At 36.6% G+C, this 22,101-nt stretch overlaps 1 protein-coding gene across 1 annotated transcript in view; it reads left to right on the top strand.

The window, feature by feature from the left end:
- The window catches only part of ZCCHC7 (zinc finger CCHC-type containing 7), a 194,856-nt gene that overhangs the window by 3,280 nt on the left and 169,475 nt on the right, over positions 1–22,101 (top strand). The window contains exon 2 of the mRNA XM_019555084.1: positions 3,884–4,616. Coding sequence (XP_019410629.1) covers positions 3,908–4,616 — 709 coding nt within the window. The 5' untranslated portion in view covers positions 3,884–3,907. The remainder of the gene's footprint in view (positions 1–3,883; positions 4,617–22,101) is intronic.

Here is a 22,101-nt window from a genome sequence, read left to right as displayed (position 1 = left end):
AAAGTGTTTTATGTTCGGCAGTTGTCAGGTGTCTTTTAAACAGTGGTGATTCTGCCTTGAGCAGGAGGTTGGACTAAATGGCCTTCTGACATCCCTTCCAGCCCTGTTTTTCTATGATTATTGTACTATTGATAATTTCTCATCTCTCTCGTTGCCTGACATGCATGCAGAAGAAAAAAAGGAGATAAGATTTGCCCTACAATACTCTGTATTCTGGAACTCAAGACAAAGGAACAAATATCTATTCAAACCTTCTGGGTGGCTGAGAGAACAGAATGAAAGAGCATATGTAGGGTTGGCATCTACTGCCTGCCCAGAGCCATTTTGTCCAACCTGTGAAGCTGGGGGGAGGGGCGGGGGATTCTGCTGGGGACTTCACCTGCATGATGGCCAGGTGTTGGGATGGAGCGGCGGTGTCAGCATTGTTGCAGCCACTGCTTCCTCCCACAATGTAGGCCAGGCTAGAAGTGGCCCATGTTCAGAGCTAAGCTCTGTTAAAGCTGCCTCCAAAATATTGCTGACCCATGGCATAATGTGAATTACTCATCCTTGTTATTGTACGAATCACAAGGTGCTGTGGGCTCACCTCCAAGTGTCAAAGACTGCCATGAGATCTAACAGTCTCAGTTTGAGCTCATGTTTTTGGCTGTGATCCACTTCTCTATAGTACTCACTGCATCGAGCCTAGTTATCAAGAGATGGTTGTATGGTTTTACCAAATTATCAACGCGCTGATTCTGGAAGTCAGTGGTTCTCAACCTTTTTAGACTATGACACCCCTTATCAGACTCAAGGCACCCTTGAAAAATGCCAGCTCTACTTTCCCTTGCTTTTTGAGTATGGAAATAAAATAGAGCAATTTTTCTGTTACAGAAGTCAGAAAGCCTACAACAGGTCATAATGTTTTTAACATTATGGGTTCCTATTTGAAATCTCTAGGTTTATCTTGTGAATTATGTTGGTACTCTGAACAGTACTCATGTTGGATTGCACCCCCTGTACCTGCACCCCAGAGCGCCTTGGCACCCTGGTTAAGGATCACTGCTGTTGGTAAATAGGACTTTCTATTAGGGTGTTCTCAAGAGGTCTACAAATAATTTTGTCTTTGTCATGGGGGACATAAGTTGTTGCGCTAGCACGTTAAAGTGTCATTTATCTGAATGTTGAAAAATGTCAAATGGATGCAGGCTCTAGCACCAGGCTAGAAAACAGCTCGGTTAGGTGTGAAGAGCTAACAGGGCTGTAAAATGGTTTGTTCTGACACTGACCTCCTCTTTGGACTGGGTTTTTGAAGTGACCTCAGTATCTGAGTGGGTGATGCTGAATAATAGTAATAGAACTCAACTGAAGTAGGTAAAGCATTGTGAGTGTACATTTAGAGTACAGAAGGTGTAGACACCCTTGTTCAATGGACATAAGTATTGTGTTTTACATTTAAGACCTGGTTTACAATTTTTGTTAGTGTTACATTTATTTTTTGCAAAAACTTGTGCATATATTGGGTACTTCCTTTTTCAAATTAATTCTGACTTGGCACCATAGACTAAAAGCTTCTGAAACAAGGACTCTCTTGTCCTTATGCATGTATACAGTATCCTAGCATAATGAGATCTTGGGTCTCTTGTGCTACCATAAAATAAAAACTAAATACAAGATCCTAGATATGAATTTCTGGTATCTGTATTTAGCCAAGACCTTAGCCACTTTCTATCAGTGTAGAGAAAGTGCTAAGAACTTGAACAAAAACTTGGGTACTATTTTATGCCATTGTTCTGGGGTTTTAATTCCTTGGGTTCTTATGATATTTTAGAAGGCCATATTCTATGAATTGTAAAATCCTGTTTGCTCTGCTTACCATGTAACATTGATCTCTCTCTTGACACACAAATGAATAATTTTTTTTCCTCCAAATTAGGGGCAGTAACTCTGCAGGAACAATTTAATTTTCCAGGTCATATTTTTAGTGAAACATGTAGAACATATTAAAAATGCTCCATTTTTAAATTTTGTCATGTTTTCTTTAGTGTTTTTTTTTCCTGGACTCCTATTGCTAAAATCACAAACTCTACTTCTGCCCCCCCCCAAGAAAACCCAGAAACCATCTATAGAGGTTAGGGTTTGGGGTGCACAGGATGCTGAGCCAGGGAGTTGTGGGGAAGAAAAACATCCCCTGGGGTTGCAGATTTGTAGGTAGTTTAGGATATGGGAGGAGCTAGCACCTCTGTGTGGTGACTTGGCCATACAAAGGCTTCCTTTGGCTTTGCTCCTAATCTACTTAGGCAGCAGTGCCAGAAGTGCATGTGATGTGCCAGTGCTTTGGTGCAGAAGATGTGCTAGTGAACCAGATGAGCTGGTTACCTGTGCCAAGACATTTACTTTTCTAGGACTGCATGCAGCACTGAGCTTCTGTCATATTTTGCAAGTGCTGATGCCTTAATCCAGAGGTTCTTGGCACTTCCATGCTGCCTATGTGGTTTTAGTACCCCCAGGCACCTCCAACTAAGTTCTTTCCCACATCACTGCCTGGCTGTGGTTCTTCTAGTGACCCCCACTTTAGGTGCACTGTGCAGCAGAACCATAGGGATCCAAGATGGGAGAAGGGCCATCTAGTGAGGTAATGGTATAAAATCAAGACTGTAGGTGGTATGAGGAAGTGTGGATTTGTGGGAAGAAAGTGAGGAAATGCCAGGCTTAAGATGGAGGAATTGCTAGGGGGAGAAGAGAGAAGCATTTCTAACCTTTCAGTATTTAGCAGCTCCAGCACTTTATCATCAGAGCTTTTGTGTGTAATTTCCCTTTTTTTCCCTCCAAAAAACAATATCAGTGTAGTTGGAAAGTAGGGGCTTTTCAATTCACAGTACAGAGCTGAAGAGGTAAACATTAGGAGCCTGTTGTTTCCTATATGAACTAGCCACTGTTGGGGATTATATTGCCCATACTCTGTTAGTGGGTCTCACAGTTGTTTGCTGGTGAATCGAACCATGGTTTCCACTGTGGGCACTGGAGGAGGTGTTGGCTAGTGGTAAATATCTGTTATGTTTGTTCAGAGAGGCAGGTGTGCTCACTGGTTCTATTCCTAGCTCTGCCAAAAGTGGCCTTGGGTAGCTTCTTACTTATCACGTTTGTGAAAAGGGGTGAATGATACTTGTCTGTCTTTTCAGGAACAGCTGTGAGGCATTGCTAATGTTGAGTAATAGTGACTGTGCAATACACAAAATTAATACCAGCCAGTGGAAGAACTGAGTATAAAACTCAGTATTTTCTTGGCTCCCAACTCAGTGTAGGAAAATTATGGGTAAAGTGACCAGCGGCCCCATGTTTTTCTAGGACAGTTCTGAATTTTGGAACTTTGTCCTGATGTTCAAAGAATTCCCAGCTAAGCAACTGTTCTACTCCCAAATATTTCTGCAGTATTGGGCATCTTCTTCCTGCGTCTGTTGAGATGTAGAATGAATTAATGTGCTCACAGCACTGCATAAAGGTGACTGATTACATTAACCAGAACTGGAGGTGGTGTCGACTGCTTCTGGGTCCAGAGTTCAGCAGGGTGCCTGGAACTGTGAGCTGGATTTTTCCTGCCCAAAGTTGATTACTTATAAGGAGCTGGGGATGTTTTAAATCTTGTCAAGAGTCAAAATGGATGAGGTTAAAATGAAAAAAGAGGTGCAGTCTAAACAGTAAAGTTTGCTATTGTGACTCTTCAAATTAATGTTTTTCCTACTGTAAAATCTGTTTGGGATTACAATTTTTTTTTCTGTGATAATAGCTTTCTGTCTATATGTGAAACCTCATTAACTTTCATGGGGAAAAGGTGTTGCATTTTCAGGAAGTTTCTGGACTCATTTTCTTGGTCTTAGTAATGAGATGTTTTATTTTTTTGTAGATACTGGTCAACTTTCTTTCCAAAATGTTTGATGGGTATGAAGACCTAGATGCGTATGAAGAAGGGTATGAAGATGACCTTTATCGTGAAGAGTCATCTAGCGAACTGAGTGTGGACAGCGAAGTAGAATTTCATCTCTATAGCCAGGTCCACTATGCTCAGAATCTTGGGGAAATCAATGGACAGGAAGAGAATGAGCAAGTGGGCTCTGTCAAGAAAGAAGGTCAAAGTTCACTTTTGACCAATAAACTGGCTTGGGAAAAGAATATTATTGAACTGTCAGACAGTGATTTCATTCAGATTTCAGATGGTCCTGAGGTCATTATCTTGTCTGACACAGCCGATGAAGACAGCATTTACAAAAGTAAAGTGAAGAAGACAGCAACATCATTATTACCAAATAAAAGATCTAATTGTCCAGGAAACTCCACAAGGAACCGTGCCAGAGCTTCTAAACATAATTCTATGGCTTCTAACAGATTGGTGGCAGAAACTTCATGCAAAGAGAAAATGGCGCATGTGAAATCTAATTCAATTTCTGTTGGGGCTTCCATGATCCAAGAAATTCTGGTAATAGAAGATAGCTCAAATGGGGAGGCAGAGGAAGAGAAGGAAAGCACAGTTTCTGAAAGTGATAACTTAGAGAGTTGGATGCTTTTGGAATATGATAAAGATGACAAAGATGAAGATATCATTTTGAACATTGAAGACTGTGGAACTTCTGTCAGCGAAGGTCAGTACTTATCTGTAGATAACACTGAATAAAGGAAAGGAGCTGATGGAGAGAACTGGCTAGCATGACATTGATATCAGTAGCATAAATGAAAATAAAGAGAAACTAGTAGATAAAATTCAAGGTGGCAAAAACCAAAGGAGGACATTATTAAGTGAACAACAGCCACAAAATATGATTTAGTACCTTTTTGGTCACAAATTAGCCCTGCACCATCCCCAAATGCTACTCAGATCCCCTTCCCCTGCCTGCTCTGCTGCTCTGCTTTCTACTTCGTTTCCTGTGCTCTGATTTGTTGCTCTATTTTCTGCTCTGCCCCTGTCTGTCATGTGCCCCACACATAGGCTACCTGTACCACCTATGGCAAGTGTGCTGCAGGTTGGCTTCCCTTATCTAGCATATAATTATAATACAGTTGTTTGAATGTTGCTAGACATGCATGAAGCTTTGCAAGTGTCAAAGTATGTTTACTCCAAGAGTTTGAAAAGAAAAAGAAGGGGGGATTCAGAAATAATTGAATTGTTAAAGTAATACTAAGAAATGCATAAAAAGGAAAAGATGCAAACAGCATTTGGAAGATGAGAAAAGAAACAACACAGGGCTCTAATAGTTAAATGTTGTGTACAAGGAAAATGAAGTGGGTATTGAAAAACAGCATTTACATGTAGAATTTGAGAAATAAGGAAACTTGGAATCAAAGCCAAGAAAAATACAACAGGAGGAGAGAATAACTTTCACAGTCAGTGGGTTCATGTATATGTGCTGTTAGTGTGAAGAAATAAACTTTGGTGTAGTTCATGCTGGAGTCAGCTGCTCCCGGACACTGTCTACACATGTGCCTGGGACCACAGCACTTTGAGCCGGGGCGGAGCAGCCCCAGGCTTGCAAGGAACGTGGAGGGTCAGTCCCGGGCTTCAGGTGGCAGTGTCATGTGGCAGAGGGACTGGCTGGGGCATGGGGTTGCTACAGTATGGTGCTAGGTGGCTGACAGCCCCTGCAGTTTAACACCTTTGTGCCTTAGCTAGCCCCTGTCACTGTCTTCATGTGCATTCTGGTGGAGTAAATTACTCTGCCATAGGATAGTTCTGTCCCTGACAGTATTATCCTACAACAGAGTTAGTTAATTTACTGTGCCCTAATACCAGCGCATACATAGACTGTGACACATTACTGCAGAGCTAATTAGTCAACCCTGCAGTAAAGTGCATGTGTTGATGCAGCCAGTGTAAACAACTTGGGTATACTAAGACTCCAGGTTTTCTAAAACTTTATATTAGTGATATACAAGATGTGTGTTAAATAGTGAACAGTTAATGCACATCTTGTATATCACTAATATAAAGGTTATTACATGTAGCTTTTTGGTATTCTTTCAAAAGAAGTTTTCAGATTATTACTCAGGAAAGTCATTGGAGGTGTCCTGGGTAAAAGAATTGACTTGTTTGTTATGAGCAGGTCATTAAAAAAAAAAAAGTCTTGTGAAGTTTATGAATTTAGAATATTGACCACGCATCGTGATGATGGTTGTTTTATTACTAGGACAATGCATTCTGGCACCAATGTCTGAAAAAGTGTACTTCACAATCCTCTTCCCTTTTCCTTTGCATTCTAGTCGCTTATTACAGTGAGACTTTTTCCAGGAGCAGCGTCCTCTGTCAGTCACTGAGAGTAATCATTGCCTTCAGAGATGCTGATTCAACACAGTAAGGCCAGCTGGAGCAGTTTGTCTTCACTAGCCTTTTGAATCAAAAATACATGTAACATCATCTCTAGTGTTCTAGTTTTCTGTTTGATACCCACAGATTTGTGTGTGCGAAGGGGCGTTCTTGATAATATATGGACTCATTGATTGTTCCCTTAGGATTAGTGGTCAAGTGATTAGCACTACTGTCCAATATATTTGTAATGATTTGTAGAGGAAGGAAGAAACTAGGAAAGTTCCTTCTTTTCCCTTTTTTAAACGATCTGCTCCCTGTCTCTGGTAACTTCTGATACAAAATTGTGTTTTTCTTATATATACGTTCTGTAGTTACTGTTCTCATTTGATAAAAAGATTATAACTCACACTACCTCAGTGTTTTGATTTAAGAGCTTAATGTAGTTGCCCATGCTTGAGAGATTTCACCAAAAAATGCTATTCATGCTGTTTCAATTCAGTGGTAAAAGAATGGTACAGAACATGGTTGTCACAGCCGATCTGCAGATCACACTGTTTTTTGCACGTCATATTTATTATAGGGTGGAAGTAGTTTATATTTTTAAAAGTTCAGTAGGTAACTGTTCAAAACCAGTTCTGCATTTTATTTGATTGATCATTTTCCTTTCTTGAGAACCACAGCCTGTATGCTGTGCCATTATAAAGTATACATTTCTTCAACAGAATGTTCTGTGCCTCTTGGGTAACAAATATACCAGGCCATGCATGCAATACAGTTTGTGCACAGTAAAATAAGAAATTGCTAATGTTAGCTTGTATTTCTTTTCTTGTTTTCTCAAAAGTTCAATTAATAAGTCAGTAATAATAATGCAATTAATATTTCAGTATTGTACAGGTAAGTAATCAGTATTTTTTCAGCACATTTTATATAGCTTCTTGGGCTTTCAAATAGTAATTGCCCATGATGGTTTTAAAAATTAACCCACCACAGGAAAAAGGAAAATATGTAAATTATACCAAAACTTTTTCAAATTACATGAAAAAGTATGTGCATTTTTGGAACTATTTCACAATACATTTAACAGAACATTTTTTATTAAATGTGGTACCAAAGTACAAATTAATGTAGGCACGGTTTTCCGCATTTTATGTGTATTTACTTAGCAGAAAACCTCCTGCCACTCACAGGTTACTTGGTCAAAAATGCAAGTTAATTTTAACTTATGTGGGTACCAGAAAATAATTGTGTACTCTGGACCTAAACATCTCACCCGAGTGCAAAGTTCTGATTGGTCAAACATAACATGCTGCTTAGCAGAGATGAAGGTTAAACCAGCGTGTTTGTATTTTTTCTGATATTTAATTGACTGTACTCAGGCAAGCTCAGGGTGGAAAAGTTTGCTTCATGAGCTATTTTGTTTGTAAGACACAGTGGTGATATAAGTAAAGTTTCAGGTCTAAAAATTATTTGAGTCTCTTGGGGAATATAAAAGTAACAACCCAAATAGCAATAACTTGTTTATACATGGGTCATAATAGTTTTTCCTCAGATGTTTTACAGAACAAAAGCCACAAATCTTTAATATCTAATGTATCCATCACTTATTTATTAAGCTCCACAGTATCATTTTTATGGTAGTGTGGAATCCATATACTAGATAGGCAACCGTTTGCTGAAGCTTGATTTTTGTGAAGGTGAAGCCCCAAAGAAGGTCAGGGAAAAGCAAAATATTTGGTTACTTTTAATTGTAATTTTATTGACCAGCTATTCATTTAAAGGTGTTATTCCCTTAATTCACAAAGAAATTGTTTTGAGACGTATTTATTTACACTTTTAGGATTTTTATAGAACAATATTAAATATCACTTCTGTTGGTTTTCTGGGCCTCCTACTGTATAACTTACTCCTTTTTAAGGTTTTTAATGTGCGTTTGTGTGAGTATAAAATGTAGCGACTAGAATCAAAGTGCTTATAAGTGTATACATTGGCTAGACATCCCTGCACTAGCAGTCCATTTATTTATAAAGGGCGCCTGTACATGTGCAGGACGCCTGCTCCAGTGTGTTCTAAGTATATTAATCAAGTCCACCGGAGTGTTCTATTTAGAACACTTCAGCAGCCTCATTGTCATGTGTGTTCAGTGTCCCTGCAATTCAAACTGGTGGCAGGGGTGCTTTAACTGCTGCCCCCCCCTTCTCCCCCTCCTGTGTATAGCTAGATGCCCATAGAACCTAGTTAAGATTCACATTAAAAGAGGAACTGATACATACACAATATATATACGACTGTCAGAGTGGCCTGTTGCGTCAGTCATTTGTTGGGCCCGTCTCTGTGCTTGAGGCACTGAGATGAAAATACTGAGATTCCACTGGAATCAAAAATAATTTCTTACAGAAAGTAACGAGGCACACCTTTTTCACAGGAAGGTTGTTGTCTTAATTTTTCATCAAATTTTAAATACAGAGCCATATTTTTTAAATATCCTTCATGAAAAAGAGGGTTCTTGCTTGGCTCCGCTAACATACGCAGAGAAACCCTTCTGTGTACAACCATCTGGTTTCTGCAAAGGTCTTTCCACTTCCTATTGTGACAAAAAAGATGCATTCCTTTTATAATAGGGGAAGAAAGAAGTTTGATAGTCTATAAATTAAGGTTCTTTTACTCTTTCTATTTTGAATTAAAATTGTTAATCTTTGGCTGTGCAAATTCCTATGTACAACTTGACTCGTGTGCTCAGAAGAAAGCGCCTGTTTTTTCTCCTTCACAAAAGAGTATCGGTATCTTTTGGCATTTTTGGATTTAATTCAGTTCTCAGGTGCATCCACACATGCAATTGGTACACATAATAAATAAACTCTGGAGCTTATTGCTCTGGAGTTTTTTGCTTCTGGACATACCATTTGAATGTGCTCCTGGGAGCCATTAACTCCGGAGCAATCAGCTCCAGAGTTTAATGATGTGCAGCATGTAGAGCCTGGTTGCAGCAGTCCCAGCTGGCAGGGGGCCCTGGGACCAGCCTGCCAGCCTGGTGCTGCTTCCCCTGGCTCCATGTGCTGTGGAGGGGCTGGCTGAGGCATGAGGGAGCTTCAGTGCAGCACTAGCCAGCTGGCAGCCCCTTCCCTGAAGCACCCTTGTGCTTCAGCCAGCCAGGTCAGCATCTATACATGTGCTGGTGCACACAAGAAACTCTGCAGCAGGGTAGTACTTGTATTTACAAACACTTCCCTGCTGTGGAGTTTATTAGTTTCCTGTGCCCTAATAGGGGCGCACGTATAGATGCCGAGACATTTTTATGGAGCTAATTAGTCAGCTCCTCAGTAAATGTCTCAGATGCGTTCCTCCAGTATTTTTCTTTTGTAAGTCAATGTTTTGGCTGACATCATGTTCCAACATGGGCCATTCATGTTACTTTTGTAGATATCTGGGGACATGCTTCTTTTTTTGACCACATGAGAACAGGTACTGGCTTCCTTACTTCTCTTGAAATCTTTCGGGAACTCTTCAAATAGCTGATGTTTCTCAGTAGTTTGACCCTTCTCATCCTGATTTAATTTTTGCACACTGCTTTTGAACAAGGCTGTAAAAATGATCTGAAGTAAGATACAACTAACAGGAAAGTGACCAATGGTCTCCTGTGGTCTGTGGGCATGTCTCCACCACCTCACTGCCACACCAGGGAGTGCTACAGTGGGGCACACTGTAGTTCACCATGTGGGAGCATTTTGGCTTTGTGTGGCTGGAAACATGACAAGAAGAAGAGCTTCTTGGCATGTGCCCAGTGCTGCGCTACATTGCTTCCATTTTAGGAAGATGCGTGCATGGACAGGAAAGATGCATGCCTCCCTGGCATGGTACTGAAATAGCATGGACATACTCTGTGTATGCTATCTATGTATGCTGGTCATCTTTTAAGTTTTCCTATGTGATATTCTTGAAAATACACTCAATGCTGATGCATTTTTTTGCTTTGCAAACGGATTTTTAAATCCATTTTGAAATGTTAAAATGGATAATCTTTTAGATTTGGACTTTTACTTATTTTTTCCAGGATTTGTAAGTGCTTAAAGGATGGGACAAGTATAAGCATGAAGTTTCATGGGCTGTAGACCTTTGAGGAGGAACTCTCACCTTTCTTCCTCCACTGTAATAAGGATTTGTATGATAAAAGATCTCACCTCCTGCAGTTACAGGTCTTTCATCTCTTCACCCTTTAAGCATCATTTTTTTAAATATAGTTCTCTTCAAATCTGTAGCATCGCTTTTAATTCCCATAGTTTTTTCCTGCAGTTGGAAAGAGAGTTTTCCAAGTTGCAGCACAGAGCATCAACCCCCAAGGTGTACAGGAAGTGGCTTCTTTCCCTCTTTGCTCTTTTGCACTCCATCAGAGACGAGGCATGTTGATTTCATAACATTTGTTGTCATTATCAGTTTGTAGAAGGTAGTTCATAAGATTGCTTTTGAACCCAAAGCTGCCATGAGGCAAAACACTGTTTTCCACTCAGCTACTGGTTTTCATTAACAGTTTTTAGAGATATTACTTCTCACTACAAGAAATTGCTATTAAAAGTAACAAATACTGGACATCATTTGTGGTAGTAAACAGCGTTAAATTTCAGATGCCTTTTGTGGTCATTGCTCAGCAGACTGCCGACCTCATTAGAAAAATTTCAGGATGTTGACAAAAGGTGAGATAGTTTGGCTAATTTATATGTTCCCTGTGTGAAGCAGATACTATTTGGGATCCCAGCCCATGACAGTTTCTGTCTTCCAGCGGCTGTGGTCAGGGTTAGATTTCTGACTTGACACTGCATGTGAATGAAAAGTTTAGTTTCTTTCAGTACTGACCTATACAAAAAAAGTGCATGCATCAAAGATCACCTTCTACTCTTTATTTCAACATTTCGTATGGTGCACTGCTATGCTTATTATTGCCTTAAGTTTGATGGCAAATAGAGACCAATGAAAAATTGAAGACTTGGAGTATTAGCCTAGTCATTAGAACATCTGTTTATCAGATGACTGTCTGACTTTATCTTTACATACGGAATACTTCTGGCTTTTTCTCCCTGCCCAACATCTTCGTTTTTAGGACTAGAGAAGTATGAAATAAGTGATTTAAAAAAAAAAAATAATAATTCTGTTTATGGTGATGATACTGAAGGGAAACAGATGGCTGACTGACATATTGGCAGATTATTGTATTTTTTATTCCAATTTAGGAATAGTGGTTTAGACTAATCCATAGTTTCTGGAGCTGAAGGGACACTGTCAAGTCCATTAATATAGCTGCCACCACTGCAGTTGATACTTGTTCGTTGTCTGTTGATGATTCTTTTTATATTGGAATTTGCTGGCTAAAGTAGTGGGATAAGTAAGAAAAGAAATACTGGTCAGTAAATAAAATGGAAGCTTCTGTTTCCAAAGTAGTTTGATGTATTTAGCACTTCTAGTGTCTTGTCTGTTTCTCCCTCTCCCTGTCATAGGGATTTACAAGTCTCCCTAGCTGCAGATGTTCCTTGTTAAGCTTCTCTCCACAATAGTTACATTTTCTATTCATTCAGTGGAACTGTAAAACATGTAAGTGTGTAAAACAAAATGAGAAAATCTGTAGGGTCTTTGTGTCGTTCCCCTACGAACATTGTGTCTGACATTAGGGTGAATCTTTCTATTCAGTAGAGAAAACAACAACTGCTACTTAGGCAGATACTGGAGTCAGAGTGGAAAAAGCAATCTCAAATAATGGGACCTGGGTGTATTGATACTAGCTGTGCTCCAAAAAAGAAAGTTTTGACAGTCAGCGCTGTAAGCAGATTCTTCCTGACCATTTATTTTTGTTTGACAGCTTTGATGTTGTTTTGGAACTTAGATTATGGATATATCAGTCCTGACTACATTACATTACTAATTGTGTACATTAAATATACATGCAAGTAGCAAAATGGAGAAAAATATTCTCATTTGGATAAATAGCCTGCTCTTTTAATTATGTTTCCATCTTTAGTTTAACATTTTTGTTGATGTTGTTTTAGTCCAACTGATATTTTTTGTAGTAGCACATTATTTTATCTCTGTGTTTGTTTTCAAAAGAAGTACACAGACTCTTGTATTCTGCTAATGCTAAAGGGAAAAATAAGCTTCTTGAAATACCATGTCTTGTGAATTTTTTTCCTGATTTTTGAAAGGGACTTCTGCAGATGTAGAGCTCAGCAATTAAATAAAATAATTTCCTACTCAATAAAATTCAGTTTCAATAAGGGGTACAGCTATTGCTTTTCATATTTGCACTAAGACTGAATGCTATGGGATCTTGTACAAATTAACTGATGACATCAAAACCACACAGTAAAAATGTTTCTTGTGATGACAAGGAGCTACTTATTTAAATATATTCCTATTCACAGTGTGTTGCTAACTGTACAATTACTGTACGTTTTACTAGAGGTTCCTTGCATCACTTTCACCTTAGAAGAACTGGTTGGGTATTATAGCTTGCTATTTGTGGCTAGTGCTGCTTCAGTTAATAGCCACTCATCTTCCCCCTTTTTATGGGTTTATAATTCAACATTTCAAGTTTATTCTGGGCTGAAGAAAAGTGTAAATGTCCAGCCGCAAAACATTTTATTCCCTCCAGAAATGCTTGACGAATTAAGACTGTAACAAGTAAAATTAGTTCCTGGTGTTTTCTGATATAGAAATAAGCACACTTCCAGTATAAATTGGCATTTAATAGCGGATTACCCTATCATCGCTCTTGTAGTTCAAGAAAAAAAAAGGCCAGCACTTTTCAGTTTAAAGAGGAGCTTGCTCACTCCCTGCCTCATCTTACTTGCACAGAGCATGTGCTGGGGTGCTGAGTAGCTTAAACTGGGCTTCAATTCTGACTGCCTCTTGAGAGGAGTTGGTGCTTTGCAGGCGTGGGGCCTAGGGCCCAGGTCTTGCATTGAACTCTGAGGGCATGCAGAGGCTGCTTCATTTGGCAACTTCTAGGATAGGGCCTAAGTAGGTATTTAATTGGAGGTGCATATTTACTAAAGGCTGATGGGGATGATGACAGTAAATAATCTTCTTTTCTAGAACTTCTTAAACATGTATGGATATGATAGTGTAGAAACACTCACTCCATAGTCTTAATTCATAGTTCTGTCCAGGCTTATTTTGTTTGTAAGTTTTAGAAAGTGTCTATTTTAATATAACAATTTACACACATACTGTTACATAGTTTGTGAAAACACACTTATTGACACAAATAAGAAATTAACAAAGTTATGCTACATCACACTGGTTAAATTAAGGATGATATAAGAAGTATCTGACTTTTTGTCTGTTTACAAATATTGAGCTAGTGGGTGACTTTTTTGTAGTGTGTTTTTTTTTTTTCCCCTTAAAAACCACAGGCCAAGTTAAAAGCTGATAATTTACCTTCCATTTTCTTGCCTTTATTTGTAAGAACCTTAACATTACTTAAACTTAAACGTAGGGGGAGTTTTTTTTGTGCATGCATTGTTATAACAGCATGCACCCTGGAGCTGTAATAAGCAGTGGGATTCCACCTACCCTTTCCTCAATGCAGCATATGCATATGGATATTTTGATTAAAGGAAAATAGTTAATCTTCTTTACAGTGTAATATGGATACACTTGAATCTCTTGATTATTTAAAAAAAATTAATAAAACTAATAAAGTTCCTTTGGAAATCTCAAAAGATCTAAACTAAGTATACCTGAAACCTTAGTAGTCCCTTTTATCTGTACAGATTTTCCTGCCTATTGTGGACCTTAGCTCTAACTAATTTAAATTTCCCATGGCTTTGGGTTGCAGACTAGGTTTTCTGCAAGAGTACCCATGCTTACATGGTCATATATTCTGGGTGACTTTTTCACTTTTTTCTTTTTTTTTTTTACTGTTTTGTTGATTGTTAAAAGGAGAATTTTTTTTCCACTTCTCTCATCAGTTTGATCTTTCTTCCTTGTCCCCATTTATTTGTGTTTCTTACAGGTTGGGAAGAAGTCTTACATTGTAGCTAGATCCCTGAGGACTGGTGGGAAAACTAATTTTGCCCTTTAAATAGAGGTTTAAGTTATTTAAGCAATTTAAAAAAACGCAAATAAATTTAGGAATATCAGGGGGAAAGAGAATAGTAAAGAATACAAGACAGCAAGTCTCTAAAAGGGCAAAAACAAAGTTTATGAATTAGCATACCAGAAGAAAGAAAATAAAATACATTTGGTTACACATATCAAATAGATACATATCTAGTCCATTTATATTAATTACCTTTCCTAATTAAAATAAAAATAATATGCTGAAGAATAATTAAAAGCAAGAAGAAAAGAATGACACCAGAGTTGTGTTGCCAGTTAATTTTTTAAAATAAGAACTGCTTGCCTTTGCTTTTGAAGACATCTAGAACTTTGTTAAATCTCACGCTTCGGTCTGTTTATTTATTTTAAACAAATGGGGCATTCTGTAAAGGTTTGAAAAACATGACCTTGTGAACTGTTGTAGTGTCAAACTGAAAAGTACTGCAGTGTCTTAAATAGCGATGAAAGGTTGTGTAGAGAAAAAATGTTTGTGATGTAGCTAGTACATTTCAAGATTATGCTTAAAATTGGTGTTCAGTGTCACATTTATGGTGGAGGCAAGGAAACAGTTTTTTGGTATGTTTATCTCTGTACACACACTGTATAAAACAATATAAAAAGAAGTTTTGATACACCTTTCACTTTTTTTCAGTAGCTAGCTTTACTAGATATTGATATCTAATTTTCTTACTTATAAAACAAAAAAAATTACCAATCCAGCATATGAGATTTCAAATATAGAGATTGTCTTCTATTTTTACCACATGATAGCTGTAACATTTATAGTCAGATATTGAAAATCTTGACACTTAAATTGCTTTTTTTACTCCCCAAAAGAAGCCAATAGACTGCTGCACACACTTCCTAGAAAAAAACCCAGTTCCAAGATAGTATTTTTGTTTGTAAATTGGCATCTTCATACCAGTACACACTGCTATGAGAAATTGTAATCTTAGGGTGTTAATCTGAACTAACCCTAAATAAACCAATGGAGTACCTCAGGGAGTATGCTGGTGTAACTGATCCGAATCCGGTCATTTGCCTGGTCATCTGCTTGGTTTAAACTGCCCTGGGTTTTCCAAAGAACTCTCGACAGTGACTGATTTTTTTTATTCTTTTAATATATGTATAAATTAATAGGGCTATCACAAATTGTAGTGAAGTTGGGGAAAGGCAGGATTAGTTGTCACCTGTGACCATTGACATTACTGGAAGATGTAACAGTCAGAAAGTTTTATATAATTTTATGGAAGAGCTGGAAATGCTGCAATATTCAGCTTTTATCAGTGTTTTCAAATGATTACGTGTATTCTTTTTTTGTAAATCTTTCTAACACACTTTAGAAAACTAATAAAACGCGTCAAGTTCAGTAGTTAACATCAGAGAAGCACTTCATCTATCCAGAAATGATCTTGTTCTGGCTTTATATAGCTTTTTTTTAAAAAGCTGCTAGTATATCTGTTTTTAAAGTTTTATCCAACTAGGGCAATTAACTTTCAACAGGCATTGAGATAGGTAATACATCTTTTTTAAATCATGTTGGTCAAGGTAGTGAAATTTCTGTATTTTAAGTAAATTACACAACATATATATATAGTGCTGAAACTCAGACCCACAGAATGTAAATAATTACTAAATATCATGCATGTTTCTGGTCTCAAATATAAATTTTGTGGCTGCATTAGTTTGTTGCGACTTCCGGTGAATTTCCAGTATGTTATATAATATCAAGATTAATACTGGTATTTTTTTTGTTTTATGCATATTTTTCAAGAAACATGAGTACAGGATATTTGTCTATATATGTCTCTGTGTGTGTGTGTGTGTGTGTGTGTGTGTGTATGTATCATTGGCAATAGAAAAATATGCAGAAAAATACCTTTTTGGATGTGGCATATTTTTGTGATGTGGCACATTTGTAGATGTTCATAAAAGACTATTTTTTGTACAATGCGGATAGATTTACGTGTAAATATTTTGTTTTTCTTTTTGTCTGGCTACACAGAAGACTATTACAGTGTACTGTGCTTTCTTGAAAGCCCGTAAGTCTTCAAGAACGGCCAGGCTTTTGAAACACTTTATAAACCGTCCTCCACTAACTCTTTTTAAAAAAAAAAAAAAAAAAAAAGTCATGACTGCCAGATGCCTTTTTCGGTCTTTATTTGAAACTCCATCTGCATCGTGAAACATCAGAGTTTTTTTCTCTCCTTTTAAAGCAGAAGCCGTGAAATACTTATGGTGATTAACAGCCACTGTGGTGACAGTAATGGTTTTAACACTATATTTATTTCTCAGTCTAGATACTGCTGTGAAGGTAAGCCAATAAAGTTTGATAAGATTATATCTTGTAGATTGAAAACTTCAGTTTCAGGGTCCTTTCATTTCATAACAATAGTGGGCTCAGAATGAGTGTCTTGAAATGTGGCTATTTGTTTAATATAATACAACTCTAACTCAGGACAATATATCTTTAAAAAAAAAAAGCTTCAGCATTCCCATTTGCTTTGTGTTTACTATAAAATACCTTGGCTTAAAAAAGAAATGACATAGAAAAAGACAGTTGTCAAATTTAAATACAGATTCCTGTAATATCTGAAGATGATTCTTTAAGGCATGCATTAGCAGTTTCCAGCCTTATCCGTTAGTAGGTCAGTTGCAGCCTGTGTTTTAAGTTTCAGAAATTTTGGTAATCTGGTACAAAACAAGCTTTGCTTGGTGTTTGGCCTTTAGTGACACAGAAAACTTTCCATTGCATTATGTTTCTCCACTCTAATACCTGTAGAATTGTAAGGGGGTTAAGTATGCATTGTATTTCAGGCCTATTGGTCAGGTTTTACTTGTTTGATTTCTAATGGTTATCATTTTATTTTGACAGAAAGAAAGTTTTAAAATAGGCAAGCACTATATACAGTTCAGAAAGAGAATGCAATGGGATATGAGTAATAGTATTCAAAATTGGCTGTGAAATAGCACAAAGCTAAACTATTTTTCTCTATGTCAGCTATTTATGTTGTAAGTGTGACCAAGTCAGGTATTATTTTTTATTAATATTATCCTTGTTGTTGTTAATGATTTCACATAGACTATGAGAGAGATGTATTCCTTGTTTCTTCAGAAGCATTTCTTTTTTGGTTGTAAAGAAAATGGAGAATTTTGTTTTGTGATTTTATTGGTGTATATATTTTTTTTCTTTTAAGTTGCTATGCTTTGTTCCTTCAGAAGTTCCATAAATATTACTTTTAACTTCCAGGAGTTGCAAATAAATATGAAGAGCATGTTAGTTATGATACTTCATCTTTTTGCCAAAACAAAACAAAAAAACCCCTTGAGAATTAGATATGGCCCTCTGTTTTTCTCTTAGAAGTTTATTTACATTTATTTTTATAAATATTAGTGATACTCTGATAAAATGGTAAATAACCTAGTGATCCAGGCAATTTTAAAATTGAAAGCATTTTTTGGTTAAGAAAGTAAAAGATCTTTATAAAGAAGTGAAGAAGACAAACAAAAGTAAACTACTTGCCAATAGTGGTAATGCCTCATTTTCTTTTCATAGGATTTTGTTTACAAGCTTCTGGCTTTGCCAGTAGGCTTTTTTTGGAGTGTGTTCATGTTGTAATCAAAGTTGTAGTCCTGTAAATAAGTCTGTGAAAGGAAGCTAAAATAAGTGGAGCAGTCTTATTCAATAGGCTTCTTTGAAAGTTGACTGCCAGAACAGCCTGAGAACTTGAACGTGTATATGTGTTGGCTCTTAAAATTTAGTGCAAGTGCCTCAGTAGGCAAGTTCCATTTGTTTACATATTATACTTTTTGTTTTATTTCTCTCTCTTATTACCATGATTACGCAAATCCTGTTTTCAGGCCATTTGTGTGTTCGAGTCACTAACATAAAGCCACCCACAAAAGTGGGCATTTGACAAGGCAACTTGTTACATAGTATCAACTATTTTATTACCAACTTCCTGAATTTAATTCAGTCAAGTGTTATGTTGTTATAACTGGAACATAATTTATACATGAACACTCTTGACTATACCTGTTATGCAAAGGAGACCATCAAGTGTGTGAGACTAGCCCACCCTTTGTGGAGTAGTTGAGGGGGAAAAGGTCTCAGAAGACTTGAAGGAATTCTTTAAACTCCTAGCAGGGCCAAGGGGTCAATGTCAGATTTAGTCATGCTGTTATTTTAGCCCAGTCGTCCAGAGAGATGGCTGAAAAGTGAGTCTTTTATTTCTTTTTTGTGTGATTATTAACAGGATTAAATGTAAGCCATTGTGTACTTAGTACCAATTAGTTTCTCATCTGAGAGGTTCATTATGATTTTTTTTTCAGTCTTCGTCTTGTAATATTTTTTTTTTTCAATGTTTGATTAGATGTGAGAGCGAATCAAAGGAAACACTTGCAGAGCGGTGTCCTAACCATAATAGTGTCTCCATTTCCACTTTTCCAGTTTGTATGGTAGCATCAACATTGTAAATAAAGAGCTCTGAATCCAAATGTTTATAAATTGTTTTAAGTATTTCTTCCATACTGGAAAGTTTTTTAGGGTTTTCAAGCATAAATGTCAGTTGTTTAAATATTCCTCCAAAACCATTCATGCTTTTAAATAACAAAAATTGCCCCCCACCCCCAAAAAAAAATATCAAAAAAGTATATACTCTCATCTTTGTTGATGCTTTAAATGAAAATAAGCAAGCAAGTTGTGTTCTAGTCCTGATGGTGTTAAAATATAAAATGGGGCAAGTTATTAAATCTTTAAAAATGAGCTGTTATACATGTATAATACCGTATTCCCATATTATTTTAATACACATTAACAGAGTGATGGTCCTTTTTCTAATTCAGCAGATTATTAACTATAAATGAAATAATTATGGCACATCAGTGACACTTTTCTAATGTGCATATATGTAAGCATCTTAGAGAGCAGAACTGGAAAAGATTTTAATGCATCTTAAAAGTACTAATTTTTAAAAATGTTTATCTGTGGTTGGAAGATAGCTAGAACACTTGGAATTTTTAAAGCCTTGGTAGGGTGGCACAACCAACTCCTGTACATTCAGAAGTCCAAAAATAAGGTTGCAATTTTAGCCCGTAATCCAAGCTTGGACACTGAAAAAGGGCAGTAGAATGTGAGCTAGGGAAGTTTGCTAGCTAACATTTAATAGTATGATACTTTCTACTTTATCATACAAAATGTTTTTAGGAGAGTGCTTTTATTGGCTCCAGAGGAGGTATCTCCAAGATTGAGAAATTGCATGAATTTTTTTTAGAAGACAGATAAAAGCATTGGGTGACCTTCATTATGTATAAAATAGATGGATAAATATGGTAGATAGTTTTAGGCTCAAAAATTACTTGTCTGTTTCTAGTACATTCAGTTAAAGCCATTCTCAGTTGGCTTATTTAGGATTCCATATTAAAATCATCAACACACTGTGCTCCTTTGCAGTCATCCCCAGCCTTTTGCCCTCCCCCCACCCTACTTCACTTCAAAGCTTTACTAAGCTTAGCATGCTTTGTTGTGAAAGTTAACAAACTATAGGAATTGAGTTAACAAAACAGACTGTTGAGAGATTTCCTAAAATAGTGACCTTGCATTTTTTCTTATTGATGTTTAATACCGAGTTTTTAAAAACAGAATTAATTGCTGTTCATTGAAGAAAATATTACTGTACCTGGCTTTCCTTCTTACTTCTGTCTGTCTTTTTTACTCACTTGTCAAAAATCTCTATTTTCTCTGTAAAGCATATTTGTTTCTGTAGGGTATTTCAAGTTATTTTTGTGTTCTGAGTAGAAAGCAGTTATTTATAACTTGCAAAAAGTATTTGGGGAAACATACCCAGAACTTAACTGATATAGGAATACTTTTAAAAAATGTTGTGATAGTAATGTTCTTCTAATGCAGATTTAATTTGTATAAAAATTTAAAATGAAAAAAAATCGAACAACAAGGACTTCCTATTGCAGAGCCTGTTGTGTTAAAATACCTAACATAGCCACTCAAAATATATCAAATTAAAATATTATTGTAATATTACATATTGTTTTAGAAATTAGTCCCTATTTTAGAGGTTAGTATGCAAATCTTTAAATGTAAACATGGTATGGAAAAATGAGAACACCTTTGCAATAGAAATGAGTGCCTCTTAATTGATTCTGAAGAGCAGAACTCTGGGAAATGTGCCTATCGTGAAGTTTTAAAAAATTAGATAAAATCCCAAGCCATTATGTGTAATTTGACTTTCTTTTATGTGGTTATAACAGATTTAGCTTTGGGTCTGTCACTAAATTAAAACAAAAAGCCACATAAAATCAATTCACTTGTATTATAATAGCAATACACCTGCACCTTCAGCAATAAATCTTATAGGTACCATTGCTTGAAATTGCTGCGGTACATCTGACTCGGAAGCTGCATATTATGTGTCCATAAATATTTAAAACATAAATTATAAAGGATATAAGTGTTTGCTAGAAATGTTTCCATTTCTAAAGAAACCTTACAGAAGTTGCAACATTTCATATTCGTGATGATTTTTTTGAATGATAGATTAATCTCTAGTACACTAGGAGAATTCTGAAGTCACTGATAAGGACAATTAATCCAGAGCTGAAGAGGAAGGAAAAAGGAACATTTATACACTATGAACATGAAAAATGTAATTGGTTATGCTAACATTTAGTGAGGCATTTAGCAAATTCCTTTGAGTTTTTTCTTCTAAATAAAATTTTATTACTCTAATTTTTAAGCCTGTTAATATGAAATACCGTATAAGATGCAATCTAAGCACTGTTTATATGAAATCTTTTCAAGTATAACACTGGTGAATGAAAAATTGCTCCATGGTCCATAAAGGGAAAAAACTTAATGTAAAAGGAAAACAAAAAAGTAAAGGAAAAAAGAAGAGAAAAGACAGGCAGTGACACCAGAGAAAGAGTATGATAGAAACTCTTTTCTGTGATACCAGTTTTAAATATGTGAATATTAACATTTGCTAACATGACTTCCGTGTGCACAGAGAATTATGGCCAGTGGTGGGAGCAAAAGAATCATCATCTTTGGGGGGTTAAAGTGATTGCTGGATCATTTGGGATTTTTGAACTGTTGACATGATAGAGTTTCCATATTCCATTGCGTAGTGTAGACATTCTGTTTGGACCTTTAGCCCTGGGTAGGGTTTAATGATCAGCTTAAGAGTTTACCTTGGAATTAAAAATAAAATATACAGGTTGCATGTAATGGAGTGCTTTAGGAGGGATGATGTAATGTAATATCTTGTTGCTTGCATTAGTATTTTATATATTTGTGCTTTAAATAAAAGCAGCAATCCTGCTCTTCTACTAGTCGATCATTATGGATGCAGTATGCAATAGGAAGGGCAGTTTGTGCCTGAAAGCTTGTCTAACATCTCTCCCAACTAGCAGTTGGTCTAGTAAAAGATATTACTGAAAAGTCCTTACCTCTCATATATTCCATGGACCATCACAACCTATAACCTCAATTCAACCCTACTACTAAAACTAAGGTTTTGGAAATACAGAAACTTTAAAAACCAGGACTAAAATCAAGTGATAGGGACAAAAAAAAAAGAAAGAAAGAAAAGTAAGTTGGGGAGATGTAATAAATATGGAATAAACAGTGATTTGAGAGAGAGCGCATTAGAAACATGGAAGTTGAGAGAATTTTTTTAAGATTGGGAAGGGTGAACAGATAGATACTAAAAGAGGGAAGAAGTCTCGCC

Source organism: Crocodylus porosus, unplaced genomic scaffold, assembly GCF_001723895.1.
Source record: "Crocodylus porosus isolate Cpor-Errol unplaced genomic scaffold, CroPor_comp1, whole genome shotgun sequence".
Lineage (NCBI taxonomy): Eukaryota > Metazoa > Chordata > Crocodylia > Crocodylidae > Crocodylus > Crocodylus porosus.
Note: the sequence above shows the minus strand (reverse complement) of the source record. Positions and strands in the feature narration are given on the sequence as shown.